Source organism: Rhinatrema bivittatum, chromosome 4 (assembly GCF_901001135.1).
Source record: "Rhinatrema bivittatum chromosome 4, aRhiBiv1.1, whole genome shotgun sequence".
NCBI lineage: Eukaryota > Metazoa > Chordata > Amphibia > Gymnophiona > Rhinatrematidae > Rhinatrema > Rhinatrema bivittatum.
Window position 1 is genome coordinate 406,949,050 of NC_042618.1, and position 18,139 is coordinate 406,967,188.

An 18,139-nucleotide genomic window follows, 5' to 3' on the forward strand; every position below is an offset into this window, starting at 1 on the left:
TGACAGCTGCACAAACTAAAGTACCATTACCACTTTTAATCACTTCATTTCTTTCATGTACATGAATAAATAGCCACACCAAGTCCTGCATTTCACCATGGCTTTATTTTTATGCTTTTTTATTTCAGTGGTTTGACTTGCTTTATGTCTTCACATCTAAAAGGACCCAAGTTTCTTGTAGCTAGTAGTAGCAAACTAATGCAGTGATACTTCACTCTGTCCTGGAAGCACACCTAACTTGTCTGGTTTCTCATGCAGTCACAAATATACATAAAAATCTACATATATTTGTATTGCATATTAGTTATAAATACCCTGAAAACCAGACTGGATAAGTGTGTTTCCAAGACAGGGTTGAGAAGCAAGGAAGTAATGAACAATATTTCATGACTGGACATGCACTGTTCTGTTTGCCAACAAGACTGGCAGAGAAGACTCTCCAGTATCGTTAAATGATTACAAAGGGTGCTGTATTGCAGGGCTTCCCAAACCTGTCCTAGGGACCCCACAGCCAGTTGGGTTTTCAGGATATCCAGAAAGAATATGCACGAGATAAAATTTGCATATACTGAGCCTCCATGGTATGCAAATGTATCTCATGCATATTCACTGTGGATATCCTAAAAATCCGACTGGCTGGGGGTCCCCAGGACAGGTTTGGGAAGCCCTGCTATATTGGTTCTGGAGAGAACGTAATGATCTGGAGGGTGCAATACCTTTTATTGGACCACAAGAATTATCCAAAAACATAGGATCACCACTTGACCCCCCCCCCCCCCAAGTCATCAGGGACTGGATGAACTGGTCCCAATTTTGTCCCATTGCATCTATAGAGTTGTCGTTCCAATTTCACCAAGCACAGCAGACTTAAAAGCACATAATGGGGTAAAATCAGGGTTCACTGAGCATGTCCCTTATGATCTGGGGCCATTGGTTGTTTCAAGATAACATAGATTCCTTCTTAAAATCTGAATGAGATCTTCTGAGTAAAGGATCTAAATAGTCGATAGATCATGCACATCAATGTTCTGGATAATCCTTATGTCTATCCAATAAAAAGGTAACACAGCCTGCAAAGAAGCCAAAGAGACAAACATGACATATCATTCTACCTTCTTCTGCATTATAAGATGCTTTTTCTCTTCCATCTTCTACAATCCTTCCAGGAAGTGTTAATCTGCAGTAATACAGATGAATCACAAAACGGAAAGGGTTAAGGCTTGGGCAAAAGGAAAAAAAAAAAAAAAAAGTCATCCACAGAACACCCTGTAAAACAAAGTATTTAGGAACGCAATGATTTTTTTCTTCCTATGCACCAAAATTTAAGGTTTATGCAAAACACAAACAGCGGGGGGGAGAAAAAAAATTGGCAACAAACATTAAAACGAGGCAAGGCTATTCTCTTTTCAACAACTTGAAGACTTTGCCTTTGAGTGACTTTTGCATAAATTTGGTGAAGTTTGTATGATTTTCTTTTTTTTTTGTTGATTTAAGCTCTTTGAAACAATTGCACTGAAATCTCCCTTTTTCATTATGGCTTTTTACTGGAGGCTTAAATTAGTACATAAGAAAATAAATAACAGCAACTTATCAGTATTAGCAAGTAATGAGAATTAATCTGTTTCATTGAAAACCAACAAAAATAAACATCCTGAGGCAGATATTTAGCACTACTTAGCCAGTTAAATAGGGGCTTATCTGGTTAAGTGGCAGCCACTAAATATGGCTATGTTCAGCGGCCACAACCTAGCCAGATAAGTAGGTACCCAGATATCTTGGGGCAGGGATACTTACCCAGTTATCAATATGCAGATTTATCCAGTTAAGTTAACTGAACAAGATAGCCGGATAAAACTTATCCAATTAACTAGAACTTATCTAAGCATATTCAGCAGCATAGCTGCGTCGCTGAATATCCCTTCTAAGTTAGACAGATAAGTTATATCCAGATCTCTTTGAATACTGGATCCCTGTTTCTATTTCCAAAACTGAGAAATTTCTTCTTACTTGATAATTTCCTTTTCTTTAGGACAGTCAGATGAATCCAGAACAAGTGGGTTATGCATCTCTATTAGCAGATGGAGACGGAGCAAACTGACGTCACAGTTTATATACCCCTGTAGTGATATCAGCCTGCCTGTATCCTCTTCAAAAGCAACTGGACAGAATAGCAAAAAACTTGATTAAAAACAGATAAACATGTCAGTACTTGGCCAACAGGCAACACTGACCTCAGATAAGAATCTAACATTAGTTAGGGACTGGACTAACTCTTAATAGTAATCCCTGTAATATGTAGTTACACAGGAGGACAATACTACAATCACCCGGCAGCCAAGGGAGGGAAGCTGGATTAGTCTGACTGTCCTAAAGAAAAAGGAAGTGATCAATAAGTAGTAATTTCTCATTTCTTAGCATCCAGAACAAGTGGGATGTACCCAAGCTACTTCCAAATTGGACCGCGGGCAGCCTCCCACCCTATCAAAACTGCACATGCAAAAGCTGCATCCTCCCGGGCCTGCACATCCAGATGATAACACCTGGAAAAAGTTGTAAGGATGACCACTTCACAGCTTGGCAAATGTCAACGGGAGTCAGCAACCTAACTTCCATCCGTGACACTGCCTGAGACCTAGTGGAATGAGCCCTAACTCAACTAGGTAACAGCTTGCCAGCATGAACATATGCTGCCATGACTACTTCCTTAATCCAGTGGGCTTTTGTAGCCCACAAGATCTGTTCTCCTTGTTTAGTACCGCCATGAAGAACAAAACAGGCAATCTGTTTTCCCGTAAAGTCTCAGTAACTGGGAGGCTGCTGGTGAGAGACATTTCCATTTCTCTCAGTGTAGAGGAAAAATACAGCTTTTACTTTGTGAAATTGTGCCGTGGGAAACGCTGGTTCCCAACGTCAGAGGGAGGCGCCGGAAGACCAGGATAAAGGCGCGCTCCTAGCGGTGTGTCGCTGCCGCCGGCACGTCGCCAAGCCGCGTGCGACTTTGTCTGAATTAGCTGGATTTGCTGTTTCAATCTTTTGGATTTTTCTTGTAATCACCTAGGAATAAGGAACGGCTACTTAGTAGTCAAGAAATTGGAATAGTTCTTGGAATACGCCTGCAAAGAGGAACGGGAAGATTAGGGTGTTTCCCTCGACACCTACATCTTCTACCCTAACTCACCTTGAAATAAATTCTTGAAACAATTAGGAAAATAAGGGAGCTGAGGAATCTGTTGGAGCTACACAGAATGGAGATTTGTGTGGCTCCCAAGAAGAAGTGTCCCTTAGCCCAGATAGCCGCCCACCACCAGTCCAACGCAGTATGGACGATGCAACAAGCCTGCTGCCACCCAAGGAAGGGGAAGTTGCAGAAGGACAGGAGGGAGCATCAGTCCATAAAGTAGATGACCTTCTGCAAACTCCATCTTTGACTGGAAAGGTAACACTTGAAGCGATATGGCAAGCAGTAAATAGTTTGAGTACAGCTGTGGCAAGCTTGGAAGGAAAGATTGATTGTGTGTCAGACTTTCAAGGGAAATTGACTGTTCAAAATCAAAATAATGAAACATTACGTAAAGTAAATGAGAATGAAAGGAATATATAGTCTTTGCAGAAAGTTAATGTTTGTTTAAAGATCAGGTTGCTAGCGCACGACATTTAGAGCTGTTAGAGAACCGTGCACGACAACTAAATGTAAGGATAACGATTTCCTCAAGTCCTGGGTGAAATTCCTTATATTTCTCTAAAAAAGTATTTTAGAGAAATATTGTTTTCGGAGGAAGAAATTCCTCCAATTAACACGTTATTTCCTCTCTCAAAAATCCCCAGTGCCTGTAAATCTTACTAATTTCTTAGAAGATTCAAATTTAGATGTTGTGCACAGGAACACACTGATTGTATCATTTATAACAACTCAAGATATCAGTGTAATGAAAATATATTTTAAGAAATTTCCAACAATGTTTCATGGACAAGCGGTAAAAATGTACCCAGATCTAGCGCCAATTACTAGAACAAGGCGAAGAGAATTTCTAGCCTTACGGCAACAGATTATTTCACTAGGTTTTACATTCTGTCTACGTTATCAGTGTAGATGCGAAATCAAGAAAGGTGAACATATGGTTTTTTTTACCAGATAGATCAGATTCAATTTGTGGAAGCCCAACAATCTATGGTTCCATCAGTATTGCCTATAGCAGAGTAATTTCCTTCAAATATTATACCAATTAGTGAGTAACTAAGAAGGGCATATAGAAATAATCCAGTTGACTAGGTATGGCTTTCTTAGTTGTTATTGTAAATTTATCTCCATGTTACCTTAGGTTTCCTTAATCAGCCTCTCCTTTTTCTCTCTTAAAATGATTAGCCGAATGTTTTTGGATTTCAGATATACAATATTTAAGAAGGATTCTTAAATAGTTATTATCTTTGTCCTTAAATACTGCTGATATATTTTAATGGATCTGACGTGCTTTTGTTTTTCCTGTATATGTGAAATGAAAATATAAAGAATTTAAAAAAAAAAAAAAAAAAGTCTCAGTAACCTCCAGATACCAGATAAAATGTCTCTCGTCAACCAAGGGTCGCAACAGATCATACTCCTCTCTCTCTGTCCAGGGACGGCAGGGAAATGGACTGATTCAAACTAAATTCAGTGACCACCTTTGGCTAAAAAAGAAGGAACACTATGCAATTGTTTTGCCCCTGGAGTCACCCAGGAGGAAGAGCTCCAGGCAAGACAAGGCCTGCAGCTCGGAAACTCTCCACACAGAACTGCCACAAGAAACAGTTTTCAAGATCAGTACCCGCAAGGACAAGCTACGCATCTGCCTAAATGTAGGACCTAAGAAATCCAAGACCAAATTCAGACTCCATAAGGGTACTGGAAACCTCAAAGGAGGACGAAGATGTTTCACTCCTTTCAGGAAACGGACCACATCAGGATGAGCAGACAAGGAACAACCATTCACCTGACCCCTAAAACAGGCGAGGGCCGCTACTTGTACCTTTAAGGAATTAAGAGCCAAACTATCCCGCAAAGTTTCCAAAACGAAGCAATCCCCAAAAGGGAGAAGCATGTCCACCATCTGCTGGAGACTAAGATTAATGGCAGGCTGATGTCACTGCAGGGGAATATATACTGTGACATCAGCTGGTAGAGGTACATAACCCACTGGCTCTGGATTCATCTGACTGGACATTAAGAAACTCTCATTCCAGAAGCATTAACAGTATTAACAAGGTTAAGCTCATCTTGCATATCTAATCCCATTAATTTTAATGTATTGAAATCTAAGTGCTCGTTTATTTTTTTGGATAAAAGTAGAGCCTTTTTTCAATTACATGTTGCAAAGTAATTTTCACTTCTTCTGATATATGTTTCCCTAGAGAATTGATCTTCTGTCCAAACTACAAAGCTGTTTGTAATGGAAATATTACTTATCTTTCCCAAGATAAGTTTTTGCTCTTCTTCTGAGAAAGGCAAGTAATATTGCCATTACTTAATGACTGTGAGGTTTGGACAGAAGTGATGCTACGAAGCTTGCATACAAAACGCAGTTATGCCCATTTTCATAACTTGAAACAGAAAAGAGTAATACAGAAGACTAAAAGCAGTCAGTTTTACAGATTTGAAACTATCAAGTGAAATTATAAATTTATTTATTAACATGTATATCTGCCTTTCCCCCCATAGTCCCAAGGTAAAAAGAATGTAACAGAAAATTACAAAGCCACTAAAATCTTACCACTCCACTCCTCACAATGCTAACCTCATGCAGTTTTTTGTTTTGTTTTTTTAATTAAAGACCTTCTTAAATGAAACAGAGAAACAAAAAAAAAATGTGGTTATCCATCAAGAGTCTATAATGTAATGTGTATACATATGGAGATGCAATTTAAAAAAAAAAAAAAAACACTTATCCAGTTCGTATCAGATAATTCTTCAACAAAAACCTTTTTTGATTTACTTAGCTACATATGTATATAAAAGGTCTTAATTTTTGAAAACACACATTGCATGGTGTTAATTTTATGAGAGGAGGAGTGACATGGTAGAATTTTAGTGGTTTTCATATTACCACTCCTTCCTGCTTAGATCATATTTACTGGGCTGTTACAGAAGGAGAAATGTTTACCTGTTAATTTTCTTTCCAGGAGTCCTGCTATACCAGTCCAAACAGATGGTTATGTCCCCCTACCAGCAGATGGAGGCAGAGCACACTGATTTTACCAGTGACATTCCACCACTATATATAGGTGGTGCAGTACTGGAAGAATCCAGTATCCCTATGTCAAAGCACCAAAAACAACTAACAAAACAGATCCATGAGATAACATTCATAAATTCTCAATTGAGAAAAAACAAGAAATCCTAGTGATTTTGCCCACCTGTCTAGGAACAGAACAAGTGAACTATACAACACAAACACTCTGTGCTGATTAGCCTGGAGAAAGACATACCAAATACAGAAAAACCTTGAGCTGAACACAACCCCAAAGAGGCTCAACTTCCTGGGAAGGTCCTTGGACTAGTGTAGCATAACTCCTGGAAAGAAAATTAGCAAGTAAAAAAAAATTCTCCTTTTAATTTGTCCTGCTACACCAGTCCAGTCCAAACAGGTGAGAAGTACCAAAGCCCCACTACTCTGGGAGAGAGGACGTTAGGGCCAATTTATGGTGGTATCCTTTTTTGCAAAAACATCCAAGTGATAATGCTTGGAAAAAGAATACAAAGACGACCAAGTAGTCATCTTGCAAATATCTTCAGGCCCAATCTCTTTTGCCTCTGCCCAGGATGAAATATGTGCCCTTGCTGAATGGGCCCAAATGAAATCAGGAGCATTAAGCCCCCTAAGCAAATAAGTCAAAGCTATGGTGTCCCTAGTTCACCTAGCAATCATGCACTTAGAGGCCACTTCATCCTTGTGCGGCCCCACAAAGCGCACGAACACGTGATCAGTCTGCCAGAAAGAGCTGGAGAGCTCTAAAAATACTGGAGAAGGCCCTGGCACATGTCCAAAAATCACAAAGACCTGTTTTCACCCTAACACTCAAACTTCAAGAAAGCTGGGAGAGTGACAGACTGATTCAGATGAAACTGTGATAAGAACTTAGACAAAGACACTGGCCTAAAGGACACAAAATAGTATCCAATAACCAAAAAAAGTGTCCCTGTAAGACTGTGCTTGGATTTCTGATACATACTGTACTGATAGCTACCAAGAAGACCTCAGAGAGATCCCGCAAGGAAATTGTTTCAGTGGCTCAAAGTGACAAATGATTAGGGCCTTGAGGACCAGACTGAAATACCACTGAGGAACCAAAGGCTGAAACTGAGAATGAATCTTCTTGACCCTTCACAAAAGAAAAACTATATCCAGATGAGCTGATATGGATACTCCACAAATCTTTTCCCCATAATCTGAACCTTAAGAGAACCTAGGACCAGACTACTATCCAGCTCTAGGAAGGAAGGAAGGCTAAAACCCTAGGAACATCAGCCAAGATATGGACCGGCCTCTACAGAATGCCAGACTCCAATATAAATCAAAGTAGTAGAGGTATTCTGAGCCTTCAAGAGAGAAGACAATTGAAAATGAATACCCCATTTTCCTCAAGCAAGACCTTTCAAAACCTAAGCCATAAGATAGAATAGAGACCGGTTGACCATGACACTTGGTCCCTGAACCAAGAAACCACGGCCACTGGAAGATGGAGAGGATGGTCATTGTGAAGCCTCATCACATCTGCATATCCAGGCCTGTGGGGCCAATCCGGAACCATCAGAATCAACTGACTGCTCTCCACTTCTATCCGCCACAGAATACTGCCCACTAGAGACCAAGGAGGAAATCCAAGAACCTTGGCTGGGCCAAGGTGTCTAAGCTCAGCGATCTGAACTCCCTGAAACAACTGAAGAACAGGGGTACCTTGGTAATGTTGCAAGCTACCATTAGATCCATGCAAGGAGCTTCCCATTTGGATACAATGAGTTGAAAGGCCTCCCCACTAAGCTCCTTCGCTCCAGGATGAAGTCATTTCCGGCTTAGGAAATCTGTGTGCACATTATAACTGGTAATGTGCACTGTAGACAGGAGTCGCAAATTTTCTTCTGCCCAGGGAACCAGAAGATGTGTGTCCTTGGACTCCTTATGACTCCTGGTGCCACTCTTGTCTGTTCACATATGCTACTGCTTTGCATTGTCAGAAAGGATCCAGACCACCTTCCCTCAAATCATAGGCATAAAATGCAGCAGGAAGAGCTGAAAATCCCCTCAGGGCCTGAAGAACATTCCCCGGATCTTTCCCAGCCTCAACGCAAGCCAAACACAGAGGCCCCACGGCTGACTTAGCCTGCCTGCGGCCTCAGGCTCTGAAACATCGGCTCTTCCCAGGCCTGTCCATAGCGCACACAGCATACCTCCCCAGCTCAGATCTCTGAGTACACAGAGGCCTCAAAGCCTCCTCTCAGCTAGAAGAAACTACTTACCAATAGGAAGCCTACAAAAAACAAACACTTCTCCATAAAAGCAAACAGCTAACTAGAGGCTCCAGTGCTATTGCTTTGCCCTGGCAGCTCTAGTCTGCTATTTTTTTTTTTTATACACAGAGGAGATAGAGGAAATGGGAGAGAATCAAGATAATTCCTCTAGGAAAGAAAAGAATGTTCTCTCCTTGCTTGATTTTAGAATTTACCTTTGTTTCTCTCCTAAGAAAAATTACAGCCCCCTGCCCCCCTGGGATCAACCAAGTCCCTTCTGAGACTGGGAACCCGTTACCGGACTCACGCAGTCTGATGCACTAGTGGTCAGGCCCGAAACAGCCTGATTAAAAGTTCTGCTGCTTCACTAGTTTGTTCTACCATCTGCTGGAGGCAGAGAATACTGACTTCTTCAGTGCTGCACCACCTATAGATAGTGGCATGAGGTCACTGGAGAAATCAGTATGCTCTGCCTCCATCGGCTGGTAGGGAGACATAACCCACCTGTTTGGACTGGTGTATAGAACGAAATGAAAAAAATTATAATGCCTACAATGTTAAATGAATGTAAGTCACAAGTGATTTTAAAAATCATAACCAAATTAGTTATAACACAAATAAAATCTAGAATCAATATAACATCTTGCATCAATCACCACCACCACCTATTATATTGTGGGAACAGAGAGGAGGCTGGTAACTACAGACCGGTTAGCCTCACTTCAGTGGTGGGAAAAGTAATGGAGTCACTGTTGAAAGAGAGAATAGTGAACTATCTACAGTCCGGAGAATTGATGGACCAGAGGCAGCATGGATTCACCAGAGGAAGATCCTGTCAGACAAATCTGATTGACTTTTTTGACTGGGTAACCAAGGAATTGGATAGAGGAAGAGCGCTCGATATCATATACTTGGATTTCAGCAAAGCTTTTGATACGGTTCCGCACAGGAGACTGGTGAATAAAACGAGAAGCTTGGGAGTGAGTGCCGAGGTGGTGACCTGGATTGCAAATTGGTTGACGGACAGAAGACAATGTGTGATGGTAAATGGAACCTTCTCTGAAGAGAGAGCGGTTTTAAGTGGTGTACCGCAAGGATCGGTGTTGGGACCGGTCCTGTTCAATATCTTTGTGAGCGACATTGCAGACGGGATAGAAGGTAAGGTTTGTCTTTTTGCGGATGACACTAAGATCTGCAACAGAGTGGACACGCCGGAAGGAGTGGAGAGAATGAGACGGGATCTAAGGAAACTGGAAGAGTGGTCGAAGATATGGCAGCTGAGATTCAATGCCAAGAAGTGCAAAGTCATGCATATGGGGAGTGGAAATCCAAATGAACTGTATTTAATGGGGGGGGAAAGGCTGATATGCACGGAGCAGGAGAGGGACCTTGGGGTGATGGTGTCTAATGATCTGAAGTCGGCGAAACAATGCGACAAGGCGATAGCTAAAGCCAGAAGAATGCTGGGCTGCATAGAGAGAGGAATATCGAGTAAGAAAAGGGAAGTGATTATTCCCTTGTACAGGTCCTTGGTGAGGCCTCACCTGGAGTACTGTGTTCAGTTCTGGAGACCGTACCTTCAAAAAGACAAAGACAAGATGGAGGCGGTACAGAGAAGGGCGACCAGGAAGGTGGAGGATCTTCATCGGATGACGTACGAGGAGAGATTGAAGAATCTAAATATGTACACCCTGGAGGAAAGGAGGAGCAGAGGTGATATGATACAGACTTTCAGATACTTGAAAGGTGTTAATGATCAAAAGACAACGACAAACCTTTTCCTAAGGAAAAAAATCAGCAGAACCAGGGGTCACGATTTGAAGCTCCAGGGAGGAAGATTCAGAACCAATGTCAGGAAGTATTTCTTCACGGAGAGGGTGGTGGATGCCTGGAATGCCCTTCCGGAGGATGTGGTGAAGACCAGAACTGTGAAGGACTTCAAAGGGGCGTGGGATAAACACTGTGGATCCATAAAGTCAAGAGGCTGCCAATGAAGAGTGGGTGACTCGCCAGAATGATGGCTACTGCCTGGAGTCAATACCCTTATTAAATAAACATACACAGGCTTGACTCCAACATCGCTCTAAGCTTCAACAGCAAGAGGAAATGTGGAAAAAAGGATTCACACTCACAAAGAGGGGAGTAGCTGGCTTGTTACGGCGGTTACTACCCCAAATCAAATAAGCCTGATACTTCATTTTCAATGCATATACAGCATAGTTCTCTGATTCAACGGCAGGGGAGAAGAAAAGAGGGTTCACACTCACAAAGCGGGGAGTAGCTGGCTTGTTACGGCGGTTACTACCCCAAACCAAATGGGCCTGATACTTCACTTTCGATGCACATCCAGCATGGCTCTCTGCTTCAACGGCATGGGAGAAGACTTATACGTCACGCATATCCAGCATAGCTCCCTGCTTCAACGGCAGGGGAGAAGAAAAACAACCAATAAGGGCTAATAACATAGTCTGGGTAAAACAAATAAGCATGGGTGCAGCTTGCTTATTGCGGCGGCTACTACCCCAAACTAATCAAGCTAGATATTTCACTTGGATGCAGCTCCATCACTGCTCTCTACATTAAAGGTGGGGATGGAAGGGAAATAGAACCAAGAGCTAAGAGAAACAGATAAGTATGAGAGAAAATATGTGTGAAGCTTGCTGGGCAGACTAGATGGGCCATTTGGTCTTCTTCTGCCGTCATTTCTATGTTTCTATATTTAAAATATTTCTGTTCCACCCACACAGAACGACTATGCTGGGCAGATTACAATAAAACATTCATAAATTAAAAAGCAATAAAATTATTTTGATTTAAAACAAAAACCTAACAAACTAAGATTTCCTTATCTTGCTAATATACAAAATGCACTCCGATAGCCAAATGCTTCCTGAAATAAATGTCTTTGTTTACGGAACACAGCCAAATCTGAAATCGATTGGAAATCTGATGGCAAAGCTTTCCATAAAATTAGCCAAATAATTGACAATGCCCTAACTTCAGGTTTCTTTTAAGCTGGTCCTGCTTCAAAGGTATACTTAGGACACCCTTATTTGCATAAGAAAGAAAAGCCAAAGAAACATAGGCAAAAAATGTTCAAACAAGGAGTCAACTCATTCCTTGATTTAAACACTAAAACCAAATGTTTAAACCTAATTCTTTGTCCTATGAGCAACCAGTGCAAGTCTTTCAACAATGAGATAACATAACACCCCCCCCAAACCAATCTTCCGTGTTTCCCCGAAAATAAGACATCCCCCAAAAATAAGACCTAGTAGAGGTTTTGCCAAATATAAGACCTCCCCCGAAAGTAAGACCTAGCACATATTACATGTAAACGATCAAAATAGCTACGGTATTCCCTCCCATACAGTAACGCGCGCCCCTGCCGTTTTGCGCGCGTTTAACCTGCTAACTTACCACCTACCCTTACCCCTGCGTTAGAGGCAAACTTTCCCCCAGCCCCCGCTCACCTGCCCTGGCCGCGTTCATGGGTGCTGGTCTCTGGGGCAGCCCCAGTCCTCTCCCCTCCTCCGGAAGCAACGAAAGCGGTAAAAAAATCGAAAGCGCAAAAAAAAAAGTTGCGAGAGAGAGGACGGGCAATCCTACGCTCGGGACTGCCAGTCCTCTCCCCTCCTCCCGAAGCAAGGCACAAAAAGCAGCCTTGCTCCGGGAGGAGGGGAGAGGACTGGCAGTGTAAAGCAATGAAGTGACTCACTTATTTTTTTACAGCCCTCCTCCGGAGACGGACATCGACTAACACGGATCGCGGCTCCCCTGCCTCCCGGAGGCAAAGATGGATGCCTGCACGAGCAAAAGCGGCCCCTGTGCGTGTGAATGGGCCACTCAATGCGTGACGTCACGACGTTTGGCGTCACAGCATGTGACGTCACGCATTGAGCGGCCCAATCGCACGTACAGGGGCCGCTTTTGCTCGTGCAGGCATCCATTTTCGCCTCCAGGAGGCAGGGGAGCCGCGATCCGTCTCCGGAGGAGACGGATCGCGCCTTGCTTCGGGATGAGGAGAGAGGACTGGCAATCCCGAGCGTACTGTAGGATTGTCCATCCTCTCTCCCTTGCAACTTTTATTTTTTTCACTTTTTTTTTTTCCCCGCTTTCGTTGCTTGCTTCAGGAGGAGAGGAGAGAGGACTGGCAATCCCAAGCGTAGGAGAACCGTCCACTTCCTGGTACCTGTCATTTCAAATGACATTTGAAATGACAGATACCGGTACCAGCGTGTCCGTGAAGCGTTAGGCCAGCGCACCCAGGATACTGCATAGTGCTCTATACAGTAAAATGGGTTGCACGGGCCTAACGCTTCACGGGTGCTTCTTACCGTAGACGCAGCTTGCATTTTTTTAAATTACTGTATAAAGAGCGTCACTCTTCTTTTTCAGTCAATCTGTGATTCTGGGAGCACGCAAGCCCAAAAGGGAAGAGAATGCAAGCTTTGTTTTGTTTAGCAACTGCCCTATATATTGGTGATATAATTGGACATCTAGATTAATAAAATCTCATACAAATTGCTATAAGAAGGAAGGAATCAAATTAATCAGATTAGTCTGAGTTTCCTTTCTTCTGCATTCTCTCAAAGATCAACAAATGAATGGAGAAGAATGGATGGAAATGGACAATGTGCTCAACGCCCCGTTCTCTCAGGATTCAGTAATATCAGTGGTCATTTTCTAGATTTGAGTCAGCAGCAGCCTCCACCTTTCAGTTTTTCCCAATGGAGAAAAGGAAGCAAGTTAAAAATGATCCCAGCAGGCAGAAGTAGTTGAATACAGGCACAGAGGCAGGGAGAGCAGGCCCTCGAGGAGAGAGTTCATTTTTTTGTTCAATATACCGGTATGTGAATTCTTCATGGAAAAATAAGACATCCCCTGAAAATAAGGCCTTGTGCATCTTTGGTAGCAAAAATTAATATAAGACACTGTCTTATTTTCGGGGAAACAGGGTTGCAAGACTTGAAAAACTTTTGTATGTTTTTTAGGAAGCCCTCCGTAGAGAGAAGAAAATCTCCCTGGGGACAAGAAGTGTTTAACATACCTTAATTTAAAAAAAAAAAAAAAAAAAAAACAATCCAGATCAGAAAACTTTTATTAATCTTAATCCTGTAACCTGTTTCATCCAAACCCTATGTTTCTCACAGATTCCCTAAAAGGAATAAGTATCCCATTTAGTAATGGTTGGGAATATCAGGCTTAGGAAATTTAGAAGGTCTCTGATTTAGATGGATTGAGAACTTGTTAGAACACATCCAAATATGTATATCCTTGCCTTTTAGAGGCCAAAGTAATGATTATGGGAAATAGGGAACAAAATATCATCCGCATAGATTTTGAAGCATACACCATGAGCTTCTATAAGAGAACAAAGAGGTCACAAATAAATATTAAACAAGGTTGGCGAGAACGCCAGACCCTGTGGTACTCCAGAATTTGACACAAACCATATTACTTGTCCCACATTTTACTTTTTGTTCTCTATCTTTTCTTTCAAATCACTCTCCCATCCTTCCCAAAGTTTTGCATCTTATTGATTAAAATCATATGGCACACCATATTGATGGCAGTTGAAGCATAAAAAAAAACCGACGAATACAGCAATGCCTCTATCCTGTTCTTTTAATAAATAACAGAATCCAAAAGGATCTCCATAATATGAGTTTGGAAGCCACATTGGTTAGGGTGAAAATTATCTATCAAAAACTAATTCAATCAGGAGCTACAATTTTCTCTAAAACCTTCCCCAATGTAAACACATTAGAGATTGGTCTATAGCAAGATGGCAAATCTAATAGTAAATTTCTTTTTCTCTAATCTAGGTCAAATAATTGCTCTCTTTCTAAATCTTTTGGAATACAGCTCTCAGAAAGATAAAATTTACTAAGTTCTGGATAAGGTTCATTCTGGCTCCATAAAAAACTGCATAAGTTCATGGGTCTACTGAAGGTTGCTTTATAATAGAGCCTGGTGATGCCAAAACCAAGTGGCACCATCTTCCAATAAAGAAAATATCTCCTTACATGGCTGAACATTGGGATGTTTGATAGAATTTGTTTTCTGATGCTATGACACAAACGGCGATGAAAACGTTTTACTTTTCAATTAAATCAGCTCACTCATGTCCACTTACCTGAGAAAGTATGGTTTGGCATAAAATTTAAAATCTTCTCCTTCATAGTATATGTCAAACTCAGAAACTCTAGCATAAGGCACTCTGATTGTTACAGTAAGGAAATCAGGATCCTGACTCAGTTCAAATGCTGGGGTTATCATACTGAATCTAGCTGGAAACCCAAATCACAGAACTGAAAAGTCCTGAAAACAAAACCAGAATGTGACATTAAAATCTCAATTTGCAATCCAACACAACAAGATTCGTTTACATGAAACACCATTACAGTAGATCATTGCTGACTTACATTCACTGAAAGTCAGACCATTCTCCCAAGCCAATGATCGCTTTCGAAGTGCAATATTTGTGAGACAACTGCATTTTTTTTTAATTAGACCGTTTTGTGCTGCGATATACCTCATGAACCCTTGCTTTCAGATCAGAAGACATAGCCTAGCTCAGAAAAACTTAACCAGAAACTTTCTGTATGTAAACGTCAAGCCTAAGTGACACGGTATAACCAAAAAGCAGGAAAACTGATCTAAAGAAATTAGTTATCAAAACTGCTTTATTACGCAAATGTTGTGGAGAGATAGATTAAGGTCCCCCCCAAGCCCTAATAATAACTACTGTTTCAAAAGCTGAAACTACACCAATATCCGCTCGAGGAGCACATGTTTACAAATATTATTATATTTTAATTTTGACACTTAAGTAAAACCCCAGTTGTCGGTTTTGCTCGAACTGCCAAAAAGTGACTACTGTTCAAGCACAATATTGTCACCAATGCAGGCCAAAATATTTTACAACACGAACTCAGTACTCCAGAAACAAAACAACGACCCAGACTGCAAATCTGGGTATGCACTGCTCCTAGAAACTGTCAGTGCCAGTCGCGGGCCACCGATTCATTGTTTCCAAATTGCTCCCTCCCACTTTACCACCGCTGGGACAATTCCTCTCTGGCTCTCTCCTCCAATCACTCTCCACAAAGCCAGGAAACAACCTTCCTTCCACCTCCCCCGGCCAAACGCTACTGCTCACTTGCCTCCTACTCAGTGTTGCCAGGTTTTCATGAAAGAACAAGCACTTTTTTCCAAAAAAACAAGCCCAAAACACATGAGATTGAAACATTTTATTTTTTTATAGCAGTTAATGCCCTCACATACTCATACCCCTCTCCCCACCCCCTTACAAGCAAATCTCTGGCCCCCACACTCTCATTCCCCCCTCCCTAACCCCTCCGAGCACATCTATGGCCCCACACACACTGATTCCCTCCTCCCAGCACATCTCTGGCCCCCACACTCTCATTCCCCCCCTCTGTAACCCCTCCGAGCACATCTATGGCCCCGCACACACTGATTCCCCCCTCCCTAACCCCTCCTAGCACATCTCTGGCCCCCACACTCTCATTCCCCCCCTCTGTAACCCCTCCGAGCACATCTATGGCCCCGCACACACTGATTCCCCCCTCCCTAACCCCTCCTAGCACATCTCTGGCCCCCACACTCTCATTCCCCCCCTCTGTAACCCCTCCGAGCACATCTATGGCCCCGCACACACTGATTCCCCCCTCCCTAACCCCTCCTAGCACATCTCTGGCCCCCACACTCTCATTCCCCCCCCTCTGTAACCCCTCCGAGCACATCTATGGCCCCGCACCACTGATTCCCCCCTCCCTAACCCCTCCCAGCACATCTCTGGCCCCCACATACTCATTCCTCTCTCCTCAGCCTCCTCCAAGCACATCTCTGGCCCCTCACACACATTCCCACCTCCCTAACCCCTCCCAGCACATCTCTGGCCCCCACACTCATTCCCACCTCTCTAACCCCTCCGAGCACATCTCTGGCCCCCCCACACACTGATTCCCTCCTCCCAGCACATCTCTGATCCCCACATACTCATTCCCCCCTCCCCAGCCCCCTCCAAGCACATCTCTGGCCCCCCACATGCTGATTCCCCCCTCCTAGCATATCTCTGGCCCCCACATGCTGATTCCCCCCTCCTAGCACATCTCTGGCCCCCACACTCTCATTCCCCCCCTCTGTAACCCCTCTGAGCACATCTATGGCCCCGCACACACTGATTCCCCCCTCCCTAACCCCTCCTAGCACATCTCTGGCCCCCACATACTCATTCCTCTCTCCTCAGCCTCCTCCAAGCACATCTCTGGCCCCTCACACACATTCCCACCTCCCTAACCCCCTCCCAGCACACCTCTGGCTCCCCACACGCTGATTCCCTCCTCCCAGCACATCTCTGGTCCCCCACACACTCATTCCCCCCCTCCCCAGCCCCCTCCAAGCACATCTCTGCCCCCCCACACACTCATTCCCCAGCCCCCTCCAAGCACATCTCTGGCCCCCCACACACTCATTCCCCCTCCCAACATACTAATTCCTCCCCTCCTGATACCTGGCTGTAGCTGCACACTCTGGATTCCTTTGCTGTTGCGCTCCAATGCCGTGCTGCTCTTCCCGTTCCGCCCACGTGCGATGCTGTGCAGTGCTGGCTAGGTCTGCCCACAAAATGTGCTCCTTACGTATGCATCAACAAGGCTTGCAGCTCCTGCTCTGATTGGCTTACTGCTGCAATATAGGGATAGGGTGCGCCTGCTATGGACAGGCTTCATCGCAGCAGCAGCCAATCACTGTAACATGATTCAGAGCACAAGTCCCGCCCAACAAGCCCAAAAAAACGCGACTGGCAGAAAAAAATAGCCCAATTAAAAGCAACCCGCGAATCGGAAAAAAAAACCGCGAATGACTACTAAAAGAAGCCCAATCTCGCGGTAAATAAGCGAGGTTGGCAACACTGCTCCTACTACACATGCCGCATACGCACCCGCCGCCTGCTCAACTCTTCCGGGGACTACATCACTGCGCGCACGCTGTCCTTCCAACGTGCCTCCTGATTGGCGCCGATGGAAATGAAATGTATCGGAAGGGCGGGAACGAGGATCTTGCCAGAAAGATGCAGCTGGTAAGGGAAATGTGGCGTGGAGGCTACAGATGCTGGCGCAGCAAAACGCCTTTTGTTGGGCGGGGCAATTAAGCTCCACTCACATGCCATCCTAGCTCTTCTTTCAGCTCCAAAGCACTCCTAATTTCTTAACTTCAAGTTTTTAGTTAATTTCATTCTTACCCACATACATTCTTTTCATAAATTATTTAATGCCAAAACAACCAATAAAATGCTTGATGCTAGAAAACCAGAGCACTAAAGGAAAAAATGAAAAGGCAGCATTGCTAATGGAAGTGTCAGTACTAAGCGTCTATTCTGTACTATATGAAAAAAGAGAGATCATTAAGTACCAAAAGATGTAATGAGACAGAAAATGTGGTAAAACGATATAAAAACAATCCTGATTGTTTGGGCACCACTCACCTGATTAAAAAACTTTCAAGCTCACCTTGATATGTTGCCTGGGTATATGTACAACACCATACAAGCTTCAGAAAGAAACTGGCACAATAAAAGTATTGATAAGAGCTCTAGCAGTAAATATTCAACAAACTACCCTGGCTTAAGAG

At 43.2% G+C, this 18,139-nt stretch overlaps 1 protein-coding gene across 1 annotated transcript in view; it reads right to left on the reverse strand.

The window, feature by feature from the left end:
* Nucleotides 1-17,083, reverse strand: part of SHQ1 (SHQ1, H/ACA ribonucleoprotein assembly factor) — a 211,025-nt gene extending 193,942 nt beyond the window's left edge. Inside the window, 3 exon segments of the mRNA XM_029601091.1 lie at nucleotides 1,113-1,177; nucleotides 14,619-14,803; nucleotides 17,022-17,083. Coding sequence (XP_029456951.1) covers nucleotides 1,113-1,177; nucleotides 14,619-14,761 — 208 coding nt within the window. The 5' untranslated portion in view covers nucleotides 14,762-14,803; nucleotides 17,022-17,083.
* Between the last annotated feature and the right edge of the window lie 1,056 nt (nucleotides 17,084-18,139).